At 42.5% G+C, this 17,437-nt stretch overlaps 1 protein-coding gene and 1 long non-coding RNA gene across 2 annotated transcripts in view; both read left to right on the forward strand.

Moving 5' to 3' along the window:
• LOC116050241 (constitutive coactivator of PPAR-gamma-like protein 1 homolog) overlaps positions 1 to 17,437 on the forward strand; it is a 37,891-nt gene that overhangs the window by 14,720 nt on the left and 5,734 nt on the right. Inside the window, exons 11-16 of the mRNA XM_031300219.2 lie at positions 4,839 to 5,088; positions 5,213 to 5,327; positions 8,598 to 8,807; positions 11,851 to 12,043; positions 15,979 to 16,117; positions 16,208 to 16,304. Coding sequence (XP_031156079.1) covers positions 4,839 to 5,088; positions 5,213 to 5,327; positions 8,598 to 8,807; positions 11,851 to 12,043; positions 15,979 to 16,117; positions 16,208 to 16,304 — 1,004 coding nt within the window. The remainder of the gene's footprint in view (positions 1 to 4,838; positions 5,089 to 5,212; positions 5,328 to 8,597; positions 8,808 to 11,850; positions 12,044 to 15,978; positions 16,118 to 16,207; positions 16,305 to 17,437) is intronic.
• On the forward strand, positions 6,059 to 6,867 carry LOC116050242. The gene is made up of 2 exons (XR_004105050.2): positions 6,059 to 6,688; positions 6,726 to 6,867. It is a non-coding gene; the product is annotated as an uncharacterized LOC116050242 (long non-coding RNA).

Raw genomic sequence — 17,437 nt, forward strand, 5'->3', positions numbered from 1 at the left:
CACACGTATCATATCATATCTTGGTCAAATGAAATGTTATCACCAAGAAACTTGATGTCATTGTTCAACATGCCACTCTGATGCTCTGTACCAAATTTGGCGAAGATCGGCCTTTAGGGGGCGCTATAATCAACGTTTATTTGTTATGGCCAATAACTCAATGCATTTGAATGGGAACTTTGCATATGCAATATCTCTGCCACAGTACATACAATCAACGCGAAACCTGTGGTGCTCGTTCGGCATGGGGCTCTGAGGCTCAGTACCAAATTTGGCGAAGATCGGCCATTAGGGGGCGCTATAATCAACGTAGACCAGTTTTGGCCCTTTTACTCAATTTTAATGGGATATTTGCAATGGAAATATACCACAGACCTGGCAGCTCACACTTCTTAATATTTACTGAAGTTTGCCTCATACCGTTAGGTTTTTGTTTTCATTTTTGCGTGCTCCTTTGGTTTTTTACAATAAACAAACTTCTTAACCCACCTGACAAAGTTTCTACAACCTTCACAGTGGACAAATGCAACTCTTTTCTCTCACTTTTTAAATCCAATATCAACACCATTCATAGGCGGCGATACCGTGCAATTAAACATTGCAATTGGTGCTAAGTGGAGCACCTGTCGTAGCGTGATCGGTTACGTCGGTGGCATCGATGCTTAATTTCCCACGAAGCACCCACGGAGGAAAACATAAATCGGCGCCTGTGACGCCATTTACAACAACTTGACCGCCTCCCCCGCTCCTTCAACCACCACGCCTGCCTCCCCCCTCCACCCTCTCGGTCACTCTCTCATTTCTCTCCGCTGTCTCCCTCGGTCAGGGGGGGTTAAGAAGGTTGTTTGTTGTAGAGCATTCTTAAAGGCGGTCCGTACACGCTTGGAGGTGAACCGTCGACCGCTACGTTTGCGACGGCGACGTTCCGCAGGCGTCGCGGCTCGCGCCTCTCGACGTTTCGCGCGTTAGCCTCCCCGCCGCCCGGCTTCGGGTTCCGCTTCCGCGCGCTCCCCCGGGCGTCGGGGGCGACTGGCGTGGGTGGCTTGGGCCCCGTCATAACTGCTTGCAGTTCTAGTTATTATTATTATTCTTCTCCGCGTAAAACTCCGACTACAGCCTAAACCGTACATGGTGGGGGTTTGCCATTTTCAGGAATGGTCTGAATCACCGCAAGGACCTCAGGCACAAAAATTGACCCACTTCCACCACTAGGTGGCGCTATAGCAGAAAAACCGCATTTTGGCTCTATAACTCCCTATAACTCCCACACCGTACACCCTACATTCAAAACTCATACATCCACGCGTTCCCTGGATCCACCTGAATCACGTGATATAGGCCACGCCCATTTCCGCCTAGACTTTTATGCGTGAAAAATCGCAATTTATCAAAAACCTACTTTTTCGAACTCCTCCTAGACCGTGTGACCGATCTGCACGAAACTTGGACCGTAGCATCTCCAGACCGACGTAACAAAACGTTAATGAAAAGAATTTTGATAGGACAAAAATTTCGCATATTACGCACGAACAAATTTGTGTAGCTAACTATGAAAACACCAACTTTGCCATATCTCGGCCAAAATAAAGGCTATCAACGCCAAACTTTAGATTCTTGTTTGCCATGACCCTCTGGAGGTGCCCCACGCGTTTTACAAAGATTGGTCACTAGGGGGCGCTACAAGTACAAAAAGTTTATATCTCATGAACGGCTCATCTGATTTTTACAAAAGTTGATGGGCACCATCTAGGGATCCTTCTGAGGCCATGTCTAGAGTGGGGTACTGAGGGGTCAAAGTGGGCGTGGCCTATGGGACCCAAGTCTAGATTCACCACTTACACTAATGTGAACAACTTTAAATTTACAGGGTAGATAGACAATGGGTCATGGACCACACCTACCAAAAATTACACATGTGGACCACTAGGTGGCGCTATAATGGTTTTTTGCCTTTATCTCCCACATTACACATCGCACATTAGAAAACCATACATCCACGTGTTCCTTGAATCAAGCTGAATCACATGATATAGGCCACGCCCATTTTTGCTGAAAATCTTTTTCGCAAAATCGTGCAATGCGCAAAACCAACTTTTTCGAACTCGTCCTAGGCCGTGCAACGGATCAGCTCGAAACCTAGTACGCAGCATCTCCAGATGGACCTGACCAAAAGTTACTCAAGGAATTTTGCTATGTTAAAGTATGCGCATTTGAGGACCAAACAAATTTTCATAGATAGCTACCACACACGTATCATATCATATCTTGGCCAAATGAAATGTTATCACCAAGAAACTTGATGTCATTGTTCAACATGCCACTCTGATGCTCTGTACCTAATTTGGCGAAGATCGGCCTTTAGGGGGCGCTATAATCAACGTTTATTTGTTATGGCCAATAACTCAATGCATTTGAATGGGAACTTTGCATATGCAATATCTCTGCCACAGTACATACAATCAACGCGAAACCTGTGGTGCTCGTTCGGCATGGGGCTCTGAGGCTCAGTACCAAATTTGGCGAAGATCGGCCATTAGGGGGCGCTATAATCAACGTAGACCAGTTTTGGCCCTTTTACTCAATTTTAATGGGATATTTGCAATGGAAATATACCACAGACCTTGCAGCTCACACTTCTTAATATTTACTGAAGTTTGCCTCATACCGTTAGGTTTTTGTTTTCATTTTTGCGTGCTCCTTTGGTTTTTTACAATAAACAAACTTCTTAACCCACCTGACAAAGTTTCTACAACCTTCACAGTGGACAAATGCAACTCTTTTCTCTCACTTTTTAAATCCAATATCAACACCATTCGTAGGCGGCGATACCGTGCAATTAAACATTGCAATTGGTGCTAAGTGGAGCACCTGTCGTAGCGTGATCGGTTACGTCGGTGGCATCGATGCTTAATTTCCCACGAAGCACCCACGGAGGAAAACATAAATCGGCGCCTGTGACGCCATTTACAACAACTTGACCGCCTCCCCCGCTCCTTCAACCACCACGCCTGCCTCCCCCCTCCACCCTCTCGGTCACTCTCTCATTTCTCTCCGCTGTCTCCCTCGGTCAGGGGGGGTTAAGAAGGTTGTTTGTTGTAGAGCATTCTTAAAGGCGGTCCGTACACGCTTGGAGGTGAACCGTCGACCGCTACGTTTGCGACGGCGACGTTCCGCAGGCGTCGCGGCTCGCGCCTCTCGACGTTTCGCACGTTAGCCTCCCCGCCGCCCGGCTTCGGGTTCCGCTTCCGCGCGCTCCCCCGGGCGTCGGGGGCGACTGGCGTGGGTGGCTTGGGCCCCGTCATAACTGCTTGCAGTTCTAGTTATTATTATTATTATTATTATTATTATATGAAACTAGATGAGCCAAAGTTAGGCTCAATTTTGGCAAGGGAAATCCATGGGCATTTTCAGGATGAATGACTTTAGGTATATACTGTACAGTGCACCACACCCTCTGCACTAAAGAAAAGCACCCACAATGTTTTCTGGCTACGTAATACTCACTGACTATACAGAGTGTGTAGAGTTCCACTTTATTGTGTTGACTGCTGTAGTGTGTTCATGTGAAACAAAAAGTACATTAATGTAACCGCTTTGGGGTCCATTCTCAATGTAAACATTATATTTTTATTATTGCACCAGGTCAGAGGGTTCCTTGTACAATTTGCAGCATTAGTTCTCTGTGGCTCTCTTTCATATCCAAGCAAAGTTGGTGTTGAAACTGAAATATCTCTACTCGACATTTAAAGGAAAACGGGACCTTGTGAATCGGGATCGTTCCATTCTGCAAATCAGCTGGAGCTGGAGCCAGAGAAAGTTCTCAGTCATTAATTCCTCATCAAATTAGTATCCAATTCATTTTCTGTTCAACTAATTGACGTTGTTGCAGCTCTCATGTTCTGCATTTCATATGTTACCCCGGTTTAATACTCCAAACACTTTGCAGCTGAGAGTGTTGCAGAACGGCAGAGAGTAATTCTTTCTAAACGTTAAAATGGAGGAGGCCGATATCGATACTAATATTTGGTGATTTAAAAATCCGATATTCCGATATATCGGCCGATACGTATTTTAAAAAAACAAATCCAGAAACGCGTAACAAAACATAAACGGATTTCCCTAACATTAGTTATTTGTTATACATTTGTTATTTATGAGTCCTCACTAAAATAATGATAATGCAGTTTGTTTTATTGTAACAACAGAACAGAGGAACATCAAAATATATTAAAGTTCTGTTAAATAAAATAGGGCTGCAACTAATGATTATTTTCATAGTCGATTAATCTGTTGATTATTTTCTCGAGTAATCGATTAGTTGTTTGATCTATAAAAATGTCAAAACATGATGAAAAATGTGGATCAGTGTTTCCCAAAGCCTAAGATGACGTCCTCAAATGTCTTGTTTTGTCCAAAACTCAAAGATATTCAGTTTACTGTCACAAAGGAGAGAAGAAACTAGAAGATATTCACATTTAACAAGCTGGAATCAGAGGAATCTTATTTTTTTTAATAAAAAAATGACTCAAACGATTAATCGATTATCAAAATAGTTGGCGATTAATTTAATAGTTGACAACTAATCGATTAATCGATTCATCGTTGCACCTCTAAAATAAAATGTATAAAAATACAAACTTAAAGGTGTGTGTATATATATATATATATATATATATATATATATATATATATATATATATAATAAATGCCGATACCAATAGTTTGGAAAATGCCTAATATCGGCCGATAATATCGGACCGCCGATAATATCAGTCTGGCTCTAGATCCCTGGACGCTTGACCCAAGCCCTGATCTCTTTAAAATGTTGTCTCCCCCAGATACACATGTCATGGTCAAAGAGTGGGCCGCCTACAAAGGCAAGACTCCCCACACTCCAGAGCTGGTGGAGGCTTTGCCCTTCAGGGAGTGGACCTGTCCCAACCTGAAGAAGCTGTGGCTGGGGAAGGCCGTGGAGGACAAGAACCGCAGGATGAGAGCCTTCCTGGCCTGCATGCGCTCGGACACTCCGGCCATGCTGAACCCTGGCAGCGTCCCCACGCCCCTCCTGGTGCTCTGCTGTGTGCTGCGGTGAGTACTACACCCTGTTTAGACCACAAGTCCCCTGGGAAGTCAATTGAAAGGGAGTTGAGGATATTTTCTGAAGACCGTTTTGGTATGTGTAACACTTTTGACCTTCTGTGTTTTGCTTCAGGTTTATGTTACATTGGCCAGGAGTAAGAATTTTGCGTCGTAATGAACTTGACGCTTTCCTAGCCCAAGCACTTTCTCCTAAACTTTATGAGCCTGACCAGCTGCAGGAACTGAAGGTGATTGTGTAGTGTTTGTTATAGGAGGAGTGTCTGAGAACCACACACAGGTCATCCGCGTCCAGGCCACAATCTGCCATCCTGTCAGTCGCTCACTTGGTCTGTATGTAGTTAACGGCTCTAAGGGCCCTATTTCAACGATCTAAGCGCACGGCGTGAAGCGTATGGCACAGCTGTGTTTAGGGCGTGTCCAAATCTACTTTTGCCATTTTAACGGCGGAAAAAAGGGTCCATGCGCCGGGCGCATGGTTCAAAAGGGTTGTACTTAGTGTCTTCATTAATTCATAGGTGTGTTTAGGGCGTAACACACAATAAACCAATCAGAGTGTCATCTCCCATTCCCTTTAAAAGCCAGGCGCGTTTGTACCTTGGCGCATTGCTATTACGATGGCGGATTTGCACCCTAATATTTTTATTTGTAATCTTTTGCATGTTTGTGTGCTGCTGGGCTTCCCTGTGTGTGTAACGGGCATAGTGTGTGCGCGCTGTGCACGAGCCTAGGCGCATTTTACTAATGTGCTGCGCTATTGACTTTAGACCAGGTTTTTGTCAGTGGCGCGATCACTTCCCGCTGCCTCAAGATAGCAATACGCCAAGAATTCACCTGAACACACCTCCCTCAGACCTGCCAACCTGTACGCATTTTGCGTAGTAGATACGCATTTTGACATAAAAAATACGGTGATATGATTTGTCACTTTAAACTACGCGAAAATCAGGTGACTGCTTTGAGTTCACTTGTTGACAGTTGACGTGCAGTAGCCGTCTCAGTTTTGGATTTCGTTACAAAGGTCTTGTATTTTTTTTTGCCTCTCCTAGGATTAAGTTCATACCGTAACAAAATTAACTGTTACTATTGAAGGCTAATTAAAAACTGACCGGAGCCCGTCGCTGGAAGCACCGGAGGACAGAGACACAAAGTAAACACGCCTCTCTGACCGGTACCGGGGGGTTAGTGATTAAACTGAGCGGAGGATGTACAGAATGTGTCGGTGTGTGTCGGAGCCTGGCTGGCCGCTCGGCGCCTTCAGACAAAGCTCAAGCTAACAGGCTAACGGCTTATTATCTGCTAAGATTTGATCTGTGAGCGCATTAATCTGCTCGGTGTGTGTCTTATAACAAACATAGCGAGCAGCCGCCGGACTCTTAACATCTGTTGATCTGTGCAGGACTTCACTGTAACTGGACTGTTTAGAGACCATGTGACCGGCATGTAACTTTAAAGGTTATCTGCTACTGTAGCAGAGCTGCAGGTATTCATGCACGACTGTTATTGGTGATTTACAGAGATGGAAGACTTACTCAGATCATGTATTGCAATAAAAGTAGAAAAAACAGTGTTGTAGAGTTACAAATTACTTGTCAGTTACAAGTCCTGCATCCAACATCTTCCTTAAGTAATAGTACAAAAGTATTATCAAAATATACTTAAGTACCAAAAGTAAAAGTGCCTATTATGCAGTGTAATATATCTTATTTTATTGGATTATATTATGATCCAATAAATTGTATTAAATATGACTGATAATTTAAATAAAATGTTTAATTCAAGTAGCCTACTTATACATAATTATTTTCTAGGGTTTAAAATGTATACAGATTTGACATTTTCCCCTCATACTTCTGTCGGAATGGGTACGAAGTTGGCATTGAATTTCATTTGAAAAGGTATTAAAAAGGTCTTAAAAAGCCTTGAATTTAAGTTGGAGGATCCTGGGGGTACCCTGTATGTTGTTCGTGTTTGTTTGCTGAACGTGACTTTTTCATTGTAGCCTAGGCTGTACAAACCATCACGAAAAAGAATTATAGGAATCGTATAGTAGGCCAATTTTGGAACAATATTATAGTAATCTTATAGAAATAGGCTACTATAGGCCTAGTATTTTGGGACATACTATAAAAGTATTACAGTATTTTGGAGACTATTATAAGACTGTAGGCTACTGTAGGAACATTATGGAGGGTAAGGTTATTATAGAGATCATAAGTAACCTGGGCTATGACTAATGACTACGTCCTAGGACCAGGTGAAGTGATTGGTAAGCATGTGCATGTTACTATACTGATGCCCAACAAGCCAAAATGACATCAAAGACAGCGGTATTGGCATATTTTTTTCACGTGCGTGCCGCCGTGTTCATGAAACAGAACTTCAACAATAAATCAGTAAGTTGCTACTCAAAAAAGTTTTTCAAGGTTGGCAGGTCTGCTCCCTGAAAGACCGGCGCACACAGATGGGCGCACAGATGGGTGGAGGTGCATTTGCTATTTAAACGATGTGGGCGCTGGACGGGAAATTGACAACTGCGTCGGTCTTAGACTAGCAAAGACACTTGCGTCGGGCTTTGCGCTGCGCCGGGTGCAAGATAGGGCCCTAAATGTCACTTTGGATGGACTCCTGTCAGTTTGTTGTTCTGTAGACACTCCTCATATTCTGCAGACTCAACAACATGCTCGTACAAAGAGCGTGTTGTTTCTAAAGCCGTAGCTTTGCACTAAAAGATGTAATTTTTTTGTCAAACTTTGAGTGACTCTGAGGGGTTCTCCTATCGTGTGTGGATGGTTTTTATCAACCCCATCCCAGACCGAGCTCTGTTGTCATTTGGCCTTTGTTAATGTAAACCATCCACACAAGCTGTACGAGTCCTTGTGGTCTGTCTGTGTGTATCTCTGTCTGCTCTTCGCTTGTGCCACAACATCCTGGTTGTGTCTGCTGGCTCTTTGTTTCGGCTGGATTAGGCGCTCTATTTTGGCAGCTGGGAGTGAATGGGCTGCTTTCGCTTGCTCTGTGCTTTGCTTTGCACTTCCTTAATCTGAATGCTCAGTGGGGCTGTGGAGGAACATACTAGGGCTGCACGATATGAGGAAAATATGCGATAAGGTTGTTGAATATCACAACTACGTCTGTGATAAATGAACAATATTCAGCATTCTGCTTTAATACTCAAACTGCTTGTTGAATTTAAATCAAATGAAAGGGAATCATTTCCAATATTCTTTTTATTGAACATTGAATTGAATATGAAAGGCACCACTAAAAAAGAATGACAGTTACATTTTAAAGTGCAGTTTTCTGCTGATATTTTCTTTCAACTAACACGACAAATCTCTGAGTCTCTTTCCCGATGTGTTTATTGCGCCGGTTGATATCGCCATGACGATTAAAAAAAAAAAAACAACGATATATTGTGCAGCCCTAGAACATACTGTCCTTTTTTTTTTCTTTTCTTATCCGGACATTTTCTAAGTCTGGATGTTTCTCTTCCACAGATGGACAACCTGGACCCTCGCGGAGTCCAGCTGGCTGCTCTGTTCATGAGCGGCGTGGACATGGCTCTGTTTGCCAACGACGCGTGTGGGCAGCCAGTCCCCTGGGAGCACTGCTGTCCCTGGATGTACTTTGACGGAAAGCTGCTTCAGAGTAAACTCATCCGGGCCAACAGGGAGAAGGCCCAGCTCATTGACCTCTGTGATGGTCAGGTAGCGTCATCCACACCACCCACACGTCCGCAAAACACATCGCTGCTAAAGACCTTAGTGTGATCTTGAAGCTGTAGTGCGTCACTTTTGATATTAATGAACGGCCGTTGCATTCAAGCCGTTGCCAAATGAGTTGCTACAAAGCTAATTAAGACTATCAGCTCCACACAACTCTCTCTGTATTTCTCAGTATGGCTATGTTCAGAAGATTGTGGCGTCCGGTGACTTTCCCTGGCAGAAACTTGAGCGAAGATAATAACCTCTTCTGAAGAGTCCATGTTTTTTTAATCCTCCGTGTCCTCCTTGGCTACTAGCCACTCTGTGGAAAGGGGGGGAGGGGGGGGGTTTGGTTCGTGATCACGGAAGGCTTGTGTCATGTGGACGCGCCGACAGTTTTGTTGTCATTACTTACATTACCCCGTCATGGGGGGGGAGGACAGAAACTACGCACTATTAGCTTTAACAATGTTTTACATCCGTCTACAGGCAAACGGTTTATAGCTCTAAGGTGGCGCAGAGAGCCGGCGGTCAGACCCACCGTCTCTCTCCATCAGTTCTGTGTCCGTATGCGGCCCAGCCCATTTGTCTTTTGTTCCATTTAAGTTTTTGGTTTTGTCTGTTATCTTCTCGCTCCGTTAAATTTTTTATAAACAATCACAAAATATATAATATATAAATATAAAAAAGAAAGCCTGGTCCACCTACACAAGGAAACACATTTCCACTGAGGGTATAGACAGGAAGTTAGATGACTCCGAGTCTTCCTTGGTGCTGAAAGCACAAGGTCAGTAGTCTCAAAGCTATAAGTCGTACTAATGGGGATGGGGTGCACACTTTCAGGCTTTCATGTTGTCACTCAGTTGTTTACATGAAACTTGACAGAAGTAGTTGTTACAGCAGTAGTTGACAGTGACAGTGGGATTTTGCTAAATTGCCTGTGCATTGTCTGATTTATGCCTATGTGTTAAAACTTGCAAATGCAACCAATAACGTGACTTATATCTAATTTGAAATGTGTTCCCGTAAACCCCCCTCTCCCGGCCCCCTTTACAAGCACTCCCAAGAAAGTGAACGCACAGTGATCATAGTCACCTTATACTGCCCAAACTCAAATGCAATTGGATTTGTTCTTCCAGTTAGCATTATGCTATTGCTAGTTGGCGTTCTAAACAATAACTGTAATTTGGGAACATTTAGCATACACTGTGGGCGAGCGGATGGTTTTACAGTACACAGTGTCTCCCTCAGAATTAGATCATATTTTTTGGGTTGTAGCTGACCTGGAGGGGGAATACGTACATTCAGTTAGCGCCTGTAGCAACTCCAATTCATCCAGCTCAAACCCCGGTACCGGGTTTCTGGTACATGGGGTCTGATCCCGGACCGCCCCGACTATCTGTCAGATCGGAAAACCTCCTGTTACTTATTGCCGTCAGCGCTCCCACTGTGACCCCCAGTGCTGGAGTTTGGGCTGGCTGAAGGACCACAGGGTGCTAGCTAACGTTAGCTCTGGATAAACAGAGAGACAGCAGAGCGGGGTAATGAGGGTCACTGTGTGGAGCTCTACAATTAAATATGATTTTACCCATTTCAAATAGTAGAAATAACAGAAAATCCATATGTGGATGTTGATATTCTGGCAGGTCACTACAAATAAATACATCAATGTATGGGAAACACTCCCATCAGTGACTAGGAGGACAAAATACAATTCTAGCCTGAAATCACTTCGTACTGTCTCTCTCTACACCGTTTGTTGGTGTCATTAAATACTGTTATTATATACTTTATATTTATATATTATATTTTGTATTCATCAGGAGAAACAACACATAATCCACATTTGCTTTTATATGATTCAGCAATTTTATTTCACCATCACTTCTGTCATCCCTTCAGTCTTTCCTCCCATTATTATTATGATTATTATTATTGTTAGTAATAGTATTATTACAAAGATTCTGTCGACGTGTGCTTTTTTTAAATCCTGATTGGCGGGTCTCACACAGCCGGCAGCTCACAGCTCTGAAAACGTCAGCGCTTATTTCCAAATAGGCCTCATTTGGATAAACTAATCACATATTGGGAATCTAAACGGTTACTTTATCGCCAACAAAAATTTTAAAACGTATAAACAGCTGTTTTAAGTTAAGGATGATAGGGCTGGCGACGCTAAGCGAAGTAATCTTAATTCCGCTCTACAACAGAAGTAAGATTACAAAGTGACAGAAGTGCCCTAGTTCAACCAACCATAAGGTCAATATTACAGTTTTAGTTTACACACAGAAATATTTAACGCTGTAATATGAAGAGGACATATCCTTTACTTTATTCATGTAGTCCTTCCTAAATAAAAGTGTCAACGGTTTACAGTATATTTGGTTAATCTATTATTCATGTGTAACAACATTGTAAAGGTAAAGCTTCTGAAATATGAAGATGTGCTGCTTCTCTCTTATGTTTTGTTAAATTATTATCTCGACAATCTTATTACAGCATCAATCGTATTACAGTATCAAGAGTACTACAGTATCAATCATACTACAGTATCAATCGTATTACAGTATCAAGAGAACTACAGTATCAATCGTACTACAGTATCAATCATACTACAGTATCAGTCGTACTATAGTATCAAGAGTACTACAGTATCAATCATATTACAGTATCAAGAGTACTACAGTATCAATCATATTACAGTATCAATCGTATTACAGTATCAAGAGTACTACAGTATCAATTACAGTATCAATCGTACTACAGTATCAATCGTATTACAGTATCAAGAGTACTACAGTATAAATTACAGTATCAATCGTACTACAGTATCAATCGTACTACAGTATCAATCATATTACAGTATCAATCGTGCTACAGTATCAATCGTGCTACAGTATCAATCGTGCTACAGTATCAATCGTGCTACAGTATCAATCGTGCTACAGTATCAATCGTATTACAGTATCAATCGTACTACAAACGTTGATAGTAGAAATGGTGCGCGTGTTGATGTGGGTGTTTACACTGGTCTCTCTCTGTTCAGCCTGAGCTGGTGGCCAAGGTGGAGACGATGCGTAGGAGCATCCTGGAAGGTCTCAACTTCACTCGGCCACCCCATCCTCCTCCATTTCCCCCCGCTCCACCTCCTCACGGGATGCCTTTCTACCCCCTGACTGGCTCCTTCTACCCCCCACCCCCTATGATGCCTCCTCCGGGGCGAGGCAGAGGGATGCCTGGTGAGTACAGCCACCAACGGTTACAACATTTCCTACATTTTTCATTCGGCTAGTTTCTAACATCCCTCCCTAAACCATTGTGAAAGATTTCATATTTGTGTTCCCTGTGCTATGTCCTAGACCAGGTACTAGGGGTGGGAATCACCAGAGGCCTAGTCTCGCTTTGCCAGACCTTCCTCCACAGTGCTGCAGAGGAAGGTCTGGCTAGTCCACACAGCATTCCGAGATGGGAGAAAAACGTGCTCTGGTTTATTGGCATTTCTTCAAACCAATCACAATAATCTTGGGCGGCGCTAAGCGCTGCATGGAGCCCCGATGCCTCTGCAAAATAGCCTCGGGAAGGAACTCGTCTTGGTCGAACATGTTTAAGTTCAAAAGTTGTTTTATCGTGTGAGAGAAAACTCAGATTGGACAGATAGTCTAGCTAGCTGTCTGGATTTACCCTGCAGAGATCTGAGGAACAGTTAACCTAGGGTGACCAGACGTCCCCGGTTTCCGGGGACAGTCCCCGGTTTCGGTGACCTGTCCCCGGCTGGAGATGTCCCCGGAAATGTCCCCGGTTTTCACTGTGACTGACAGACCCGAAATTGGAATGAAATAGTCGTGCACCCTACACGCACAGGCAGACAAGACAGCCAGAGCAAGCCTCAGAGCTCAGAGATGTTCTAGAATGGCCATTTTACGATGCAAAAATTACTGTTTATTTACATGGAGTCTGGTGGGTTTAGCGAACGCAATTTCGCCGACTTTTTATATTTAAAAAAGGATCTTACTCTTTAACAAAAAGATCGACCTCCTTAGAAATCCTTTCCATAATGTTGTCAGACACTTAGAATATTAATCTGAGTCTGTCAGTGGCAAAACGAGCACTTTTTTTAACGTAAATACAAGTGGCGCAATTGACGTCCTATTAACTTACATTATAGCTTGTTTCGCCGTTGCCGACTGCAGCGATCTCGTTTAATACTGGACCAACGTCAAATGAAAATATTTCCTCAATAGTTTTAATTGTATCTGATACTCAATGAGCTGTTGCAGAAACAAGCCCAGCGTGAAGCAATAAAGCAAAAGCTGTCAGATAAATGTAGTGCAGTAAACATTACAACATTTCCCTCTGAGGTGTAGTGGAGTACAAGTATGAAGTAGCAGCAGGTGCGATTCTAGGATCAGACCTTTAGGGGGGCTCAGTCCCTAATGAGAATGTGACACGGATATAATGCATGCAAAAGTGTTAATCTGCGACATGAAATTACCAACTTCTTCACAACCACACTCCTGCTTTCCCTCTGACAGACAGAGACTCAGCCAAAGGGCCAAAATTATAATGTATTCTCATGTAAACTATTTATGTCAACACAGACATTTCTGTCAGCCAATGTATCCCACCATAATGTTTATTATATTGCCAGATTCCAGACAATCCCACTTACTATATATATTTAAATCCCACTTACAAATATGAATATATATTTCTACTGGTATACTTCCTAGTAACATTAATGCAAAAATATGAAGAAAAAATCTATTCAACCTGTGTGTGCATGGTTAAAATTCTGAAGTGCAAAATAGTTCAAGCTACAGCACAAATATTTCCATCCATAGATAAGAATAATCAAGTCTAACCTCTGAATTTCTTTTCGAAGTGCACCAGATTGATGCATTTAAATGTTAAAATAGACAAAATTTTCTTACAGGGGAGCATACCCATGTGACCCCCCCCCTGGGGCAGTGTACCAGTTTTAAGTTTTACAAAGATAAAAACATGACCTTTTTGGAGGTATTTATGCTTCTGAGCTGAAAATGTCCCCGGATTTTGTCTCAGAAATCTGGTCACCTTAAGTTAACCATAGTCCTCATAAAGGGTAACTACTGGTTTTTTTTTAACCTGGACCCTGGATTTTCCTATGTTTTTATGTGTAAGTGACTGATGGGAACAACAATCTTTGACATTGGTCCAGTATTAAGCGAGATCGCTGCAGTTGGCAGCGGAGAAACAATTTACAATGTAAGTTAATAGGACAATTGTCCAGCTTGTATTTACCTTCATAAAAGTGCTTGTTTTGCCGCTGACAGGCTCAGATTAATATGTTAAGTGTCTGACAACATTATGGAAAGGATTTCTAAGGAGGTCGACCTTTCTGTTAAAGATCCTTTTTTTAAACATAAAAACATCCGCGAAATTACGTTCGCTAAACCCATCAGACTCCATGTAAATAAACAGTAATTTTAGCATCGTAAAATACACTTCATTCAAAGTCGACAGAAACAAAATAAAACGATGAAAAACCATCACAGCTCTAGTTTTGGTTGAAATAAACACATAGTTTACAGATTTACATGTGAAAATATGTTGGCTTTATACACGCTAAAATTATTGCTTTTTTAAATGGAGTGTGGTGAGTTTAGCGCTAGCGACTTCAGAGCTGTTTCTGGTTAAACAGAAAGGTCTCAAAGAGGTTTTAAAGGTCTATCTCTGTAGTGATCCTTTCCATAATGTCAGAATATTAATCTGAGTCTGTCAGCGGCAAAACGAGCACTTTTGTGAAGGTAAATACAAGCTGGACAATTGTCTATTAACTTAGGCAAGGCTGCTTTATTTGTATAGCACATTTCAGCAACAGGGCAATTCAAAGTGATTTACATAAAACAAAGAGCAGTCAAAAACAATAAAAAAATTAAAAACAGATCAAATACGAGAATAAAACAGTGCAGTATAAGAAATTAACAATTATTTAAAGAAAGGCAGCATAAAAAAGAAATGTCTTCAGCCTTGATTTAAAAGAACTGAGAGTTGCAGCGGACCTGCAGTTTTCTGGGAGTTTGTTCCAGATATGTGTAGCATAAAAACTGAACGGTGCTCCCCCCCGTTTAGTTCTGACTCTGGGTACAGGAAGCAGACCTGTCCCAGACGACCTGAGAGGTCTGGGTGGTTCATAGTGTAGCAGCAGATCAGAAATGTATTTTGGCCCTAAACCGTTTAGTGAAATTGAAATCAGTTCTTTGAGGGACAGGAAGCCTGTGCAAATACTTCAGAACTGGGGTTCATTGTAGCTTGTTTCTCCGCTGCCGACCGCAGCAATCTCTCTTAATACTGGACCAATGTCAAAGATTGTTGTTCCCATCAGTCACTTAGACACAAAAACATAGGAAAATAGGGTCCAGGTTGAAAAAAACGGTAGTTACGCTTTAAATCCACCGGAGTTTAGAACGGTGGGCGTAACATGCAATAAACCAATCAGAGATCATCTCCCATTCCCTTTAAAAGTCAGGCGCGTTTGTACCTTGGCGCATTGCTATTACGATGGCGGATTTGCACTGTAATATTTTTATTTGTAATATTGTGCATGTTTGTGTGCTGCTGCGCTTCCCTGTGTGTGGGTGTGTAACAAGCATAGTGTGCGCGTGCTGTGCACAAGCCTAGGCGCATTTTACTAATTTGCTGTTAAAACAACAATGAAATGCTGCACTATTGACTTTAGAACAGGTTTTTGTTGGTCAATGGCGCGATCACTTCCCACTGCCTCAAGATAGCAATACGCCAAGAATTCACCTGAACACACCTCCCTGTAAGACCAGCACGTCCATTGGCCACAGATGGGCGCAGGTGCATTTGCTATTTAAATGACGTGGGCGCTGGACGGGAAACTGCCAACTGTGTCGTTCTTAAACTAGCAAAGACACTTGCATCGGGCTTTGTGCTGCGCCAGGTGCAAGATAGGGCCCTTAGTTTCTAAAGAGCTGGAGGCAGCAAAAAAAACACAGCTGGCTAAACTATTAAAAAATGGCGGGTTTGTTCAGAACACCCCCGTCTGTCGCTAGCAATGATGACGCAGTGATTAGTGACGATTCTCTCCGACCAATCAGTAGTCTGCAGGTATTTTTGCAAGGGAAACACTTGCACAGATTAACACCATTGTTTTTCCTCCTCCTACAAGGACTGCAACGGATGTCGTCCCAGGGTGGGAAGCTGGAGATAGCAGGCACCGTGGTGGGTCAGTGGGCGGGAACTCGACGCAGCCGAGGAAGAGGAGGCTTCCCTGTTCAGGTGGTGTCTGTTGGTGGACCCAATAGAGGGTACGTACAGAAAGAAGATGAGGTACACTTTATCTACCTGTCCGATTATTTATTTGTAAACCATGTGGACTTGGGTTTGCTCTTTTGCAGTCGTCCCAGAGGTGTGATTTCCACGCCCGTCATTAGGACGTTTGGTCGGGGGGGCAGGTACCACGCTCGAGCCTTCAAGAGTCAGGTAGCCTATCTGGTAAGTGAATGATGAAGCAGTCTTCACATGGAAGACATGGGCCTTCACAATGCACTTCTAATGATCTATGCAGACAGGTACCGCTCATTACAGACTTCACTTAAGTGTAGAGATGGCTCCATGGTTAAGATGTTGTCTTGTTGCATGTTATACCAGCAGAATGTTTAGCAGGTTTTCTCAGAGACCCCAAAATTAACATTACCATGTTGGTGGTGTCATGTCTGAATAAGTCCATTTTAGAGCTGGGTGATATGGAGAAAATCAAATATCAACGATATTTTTGACCAAATACATCAGCGTCGATATTGCGGCGATTATTGAAGGGTTCACTATTGGTGCTTTCACAAATATTTACACGGTCTGTTACTGACTTGAAAGACAATGGTCAAGTTGTTTGTTTGGCATGGGTTATTTCCATGGCGCCAATGCCCAATTCAGCTTTCTGATATTATTGGACGATAGGAAACATTTGACACACCACATTTTACAAAAACTCACACTTGAATTCGTCACAAAAAAAGTGACAGCAAAATTGTAATGAAGTTGCTTGATATTGATACTGTAATTTGTGCACTGACTGTATATAATGTGTGATTTGACAATGAATGAGTGACATTTCATTGACAATGAATGAGTCCTCAATTTAGGTCATCCTGTACGTCTCATCTAGAGCTGGGCGATATGGAGAAAATCAAATATGATATTTTTGACCAAATACATCGGTGTCGATGTTGTGGCGATATTGAAGGGTTGACTATTGGTGCTTTCACAAATATTTACACAATGAGAGTTTTGATAAATAATCACCAATAATGTGGATACCATGGCAAATTATAAAGTCCTGTAAATCCAGTCGTAAAAACCAGGAAACGTGTGTCATATTACGATATTACGATATCCAAAATGTAAGACGATATCTAGCCTCATGTATCAATGTTGATATAATATGGATATATCGCCCAGCCCTAGTCCATTTTACACAAAAGTAACACCAGTAACCTTTCCATAATGCTTTCAACGTTTAAATTCAGTGTTGTCACATTAATGGAAAGAGCGTTTTGTTCCACCGTCTTCACAGCTCTGGAAAGGTGTCGCTTACTGGCAATTTCCACTGGATGCGGAACGTCTCCGGA

Source organism: Sander lucioperca, chromosome 6 (genome assembly GCF_008315115.2).
Source record: "Sander lucioperca isolate FBNREF2018 chromosome 6, SLUC_FBN_1.2, whole genome shotgun sequence".
Lineage (NCBI taxonomy): Eukaryota > Metazoa > Chordata > Actinopteri > Perciformes > Percidae > Sander > Sander lucioperca.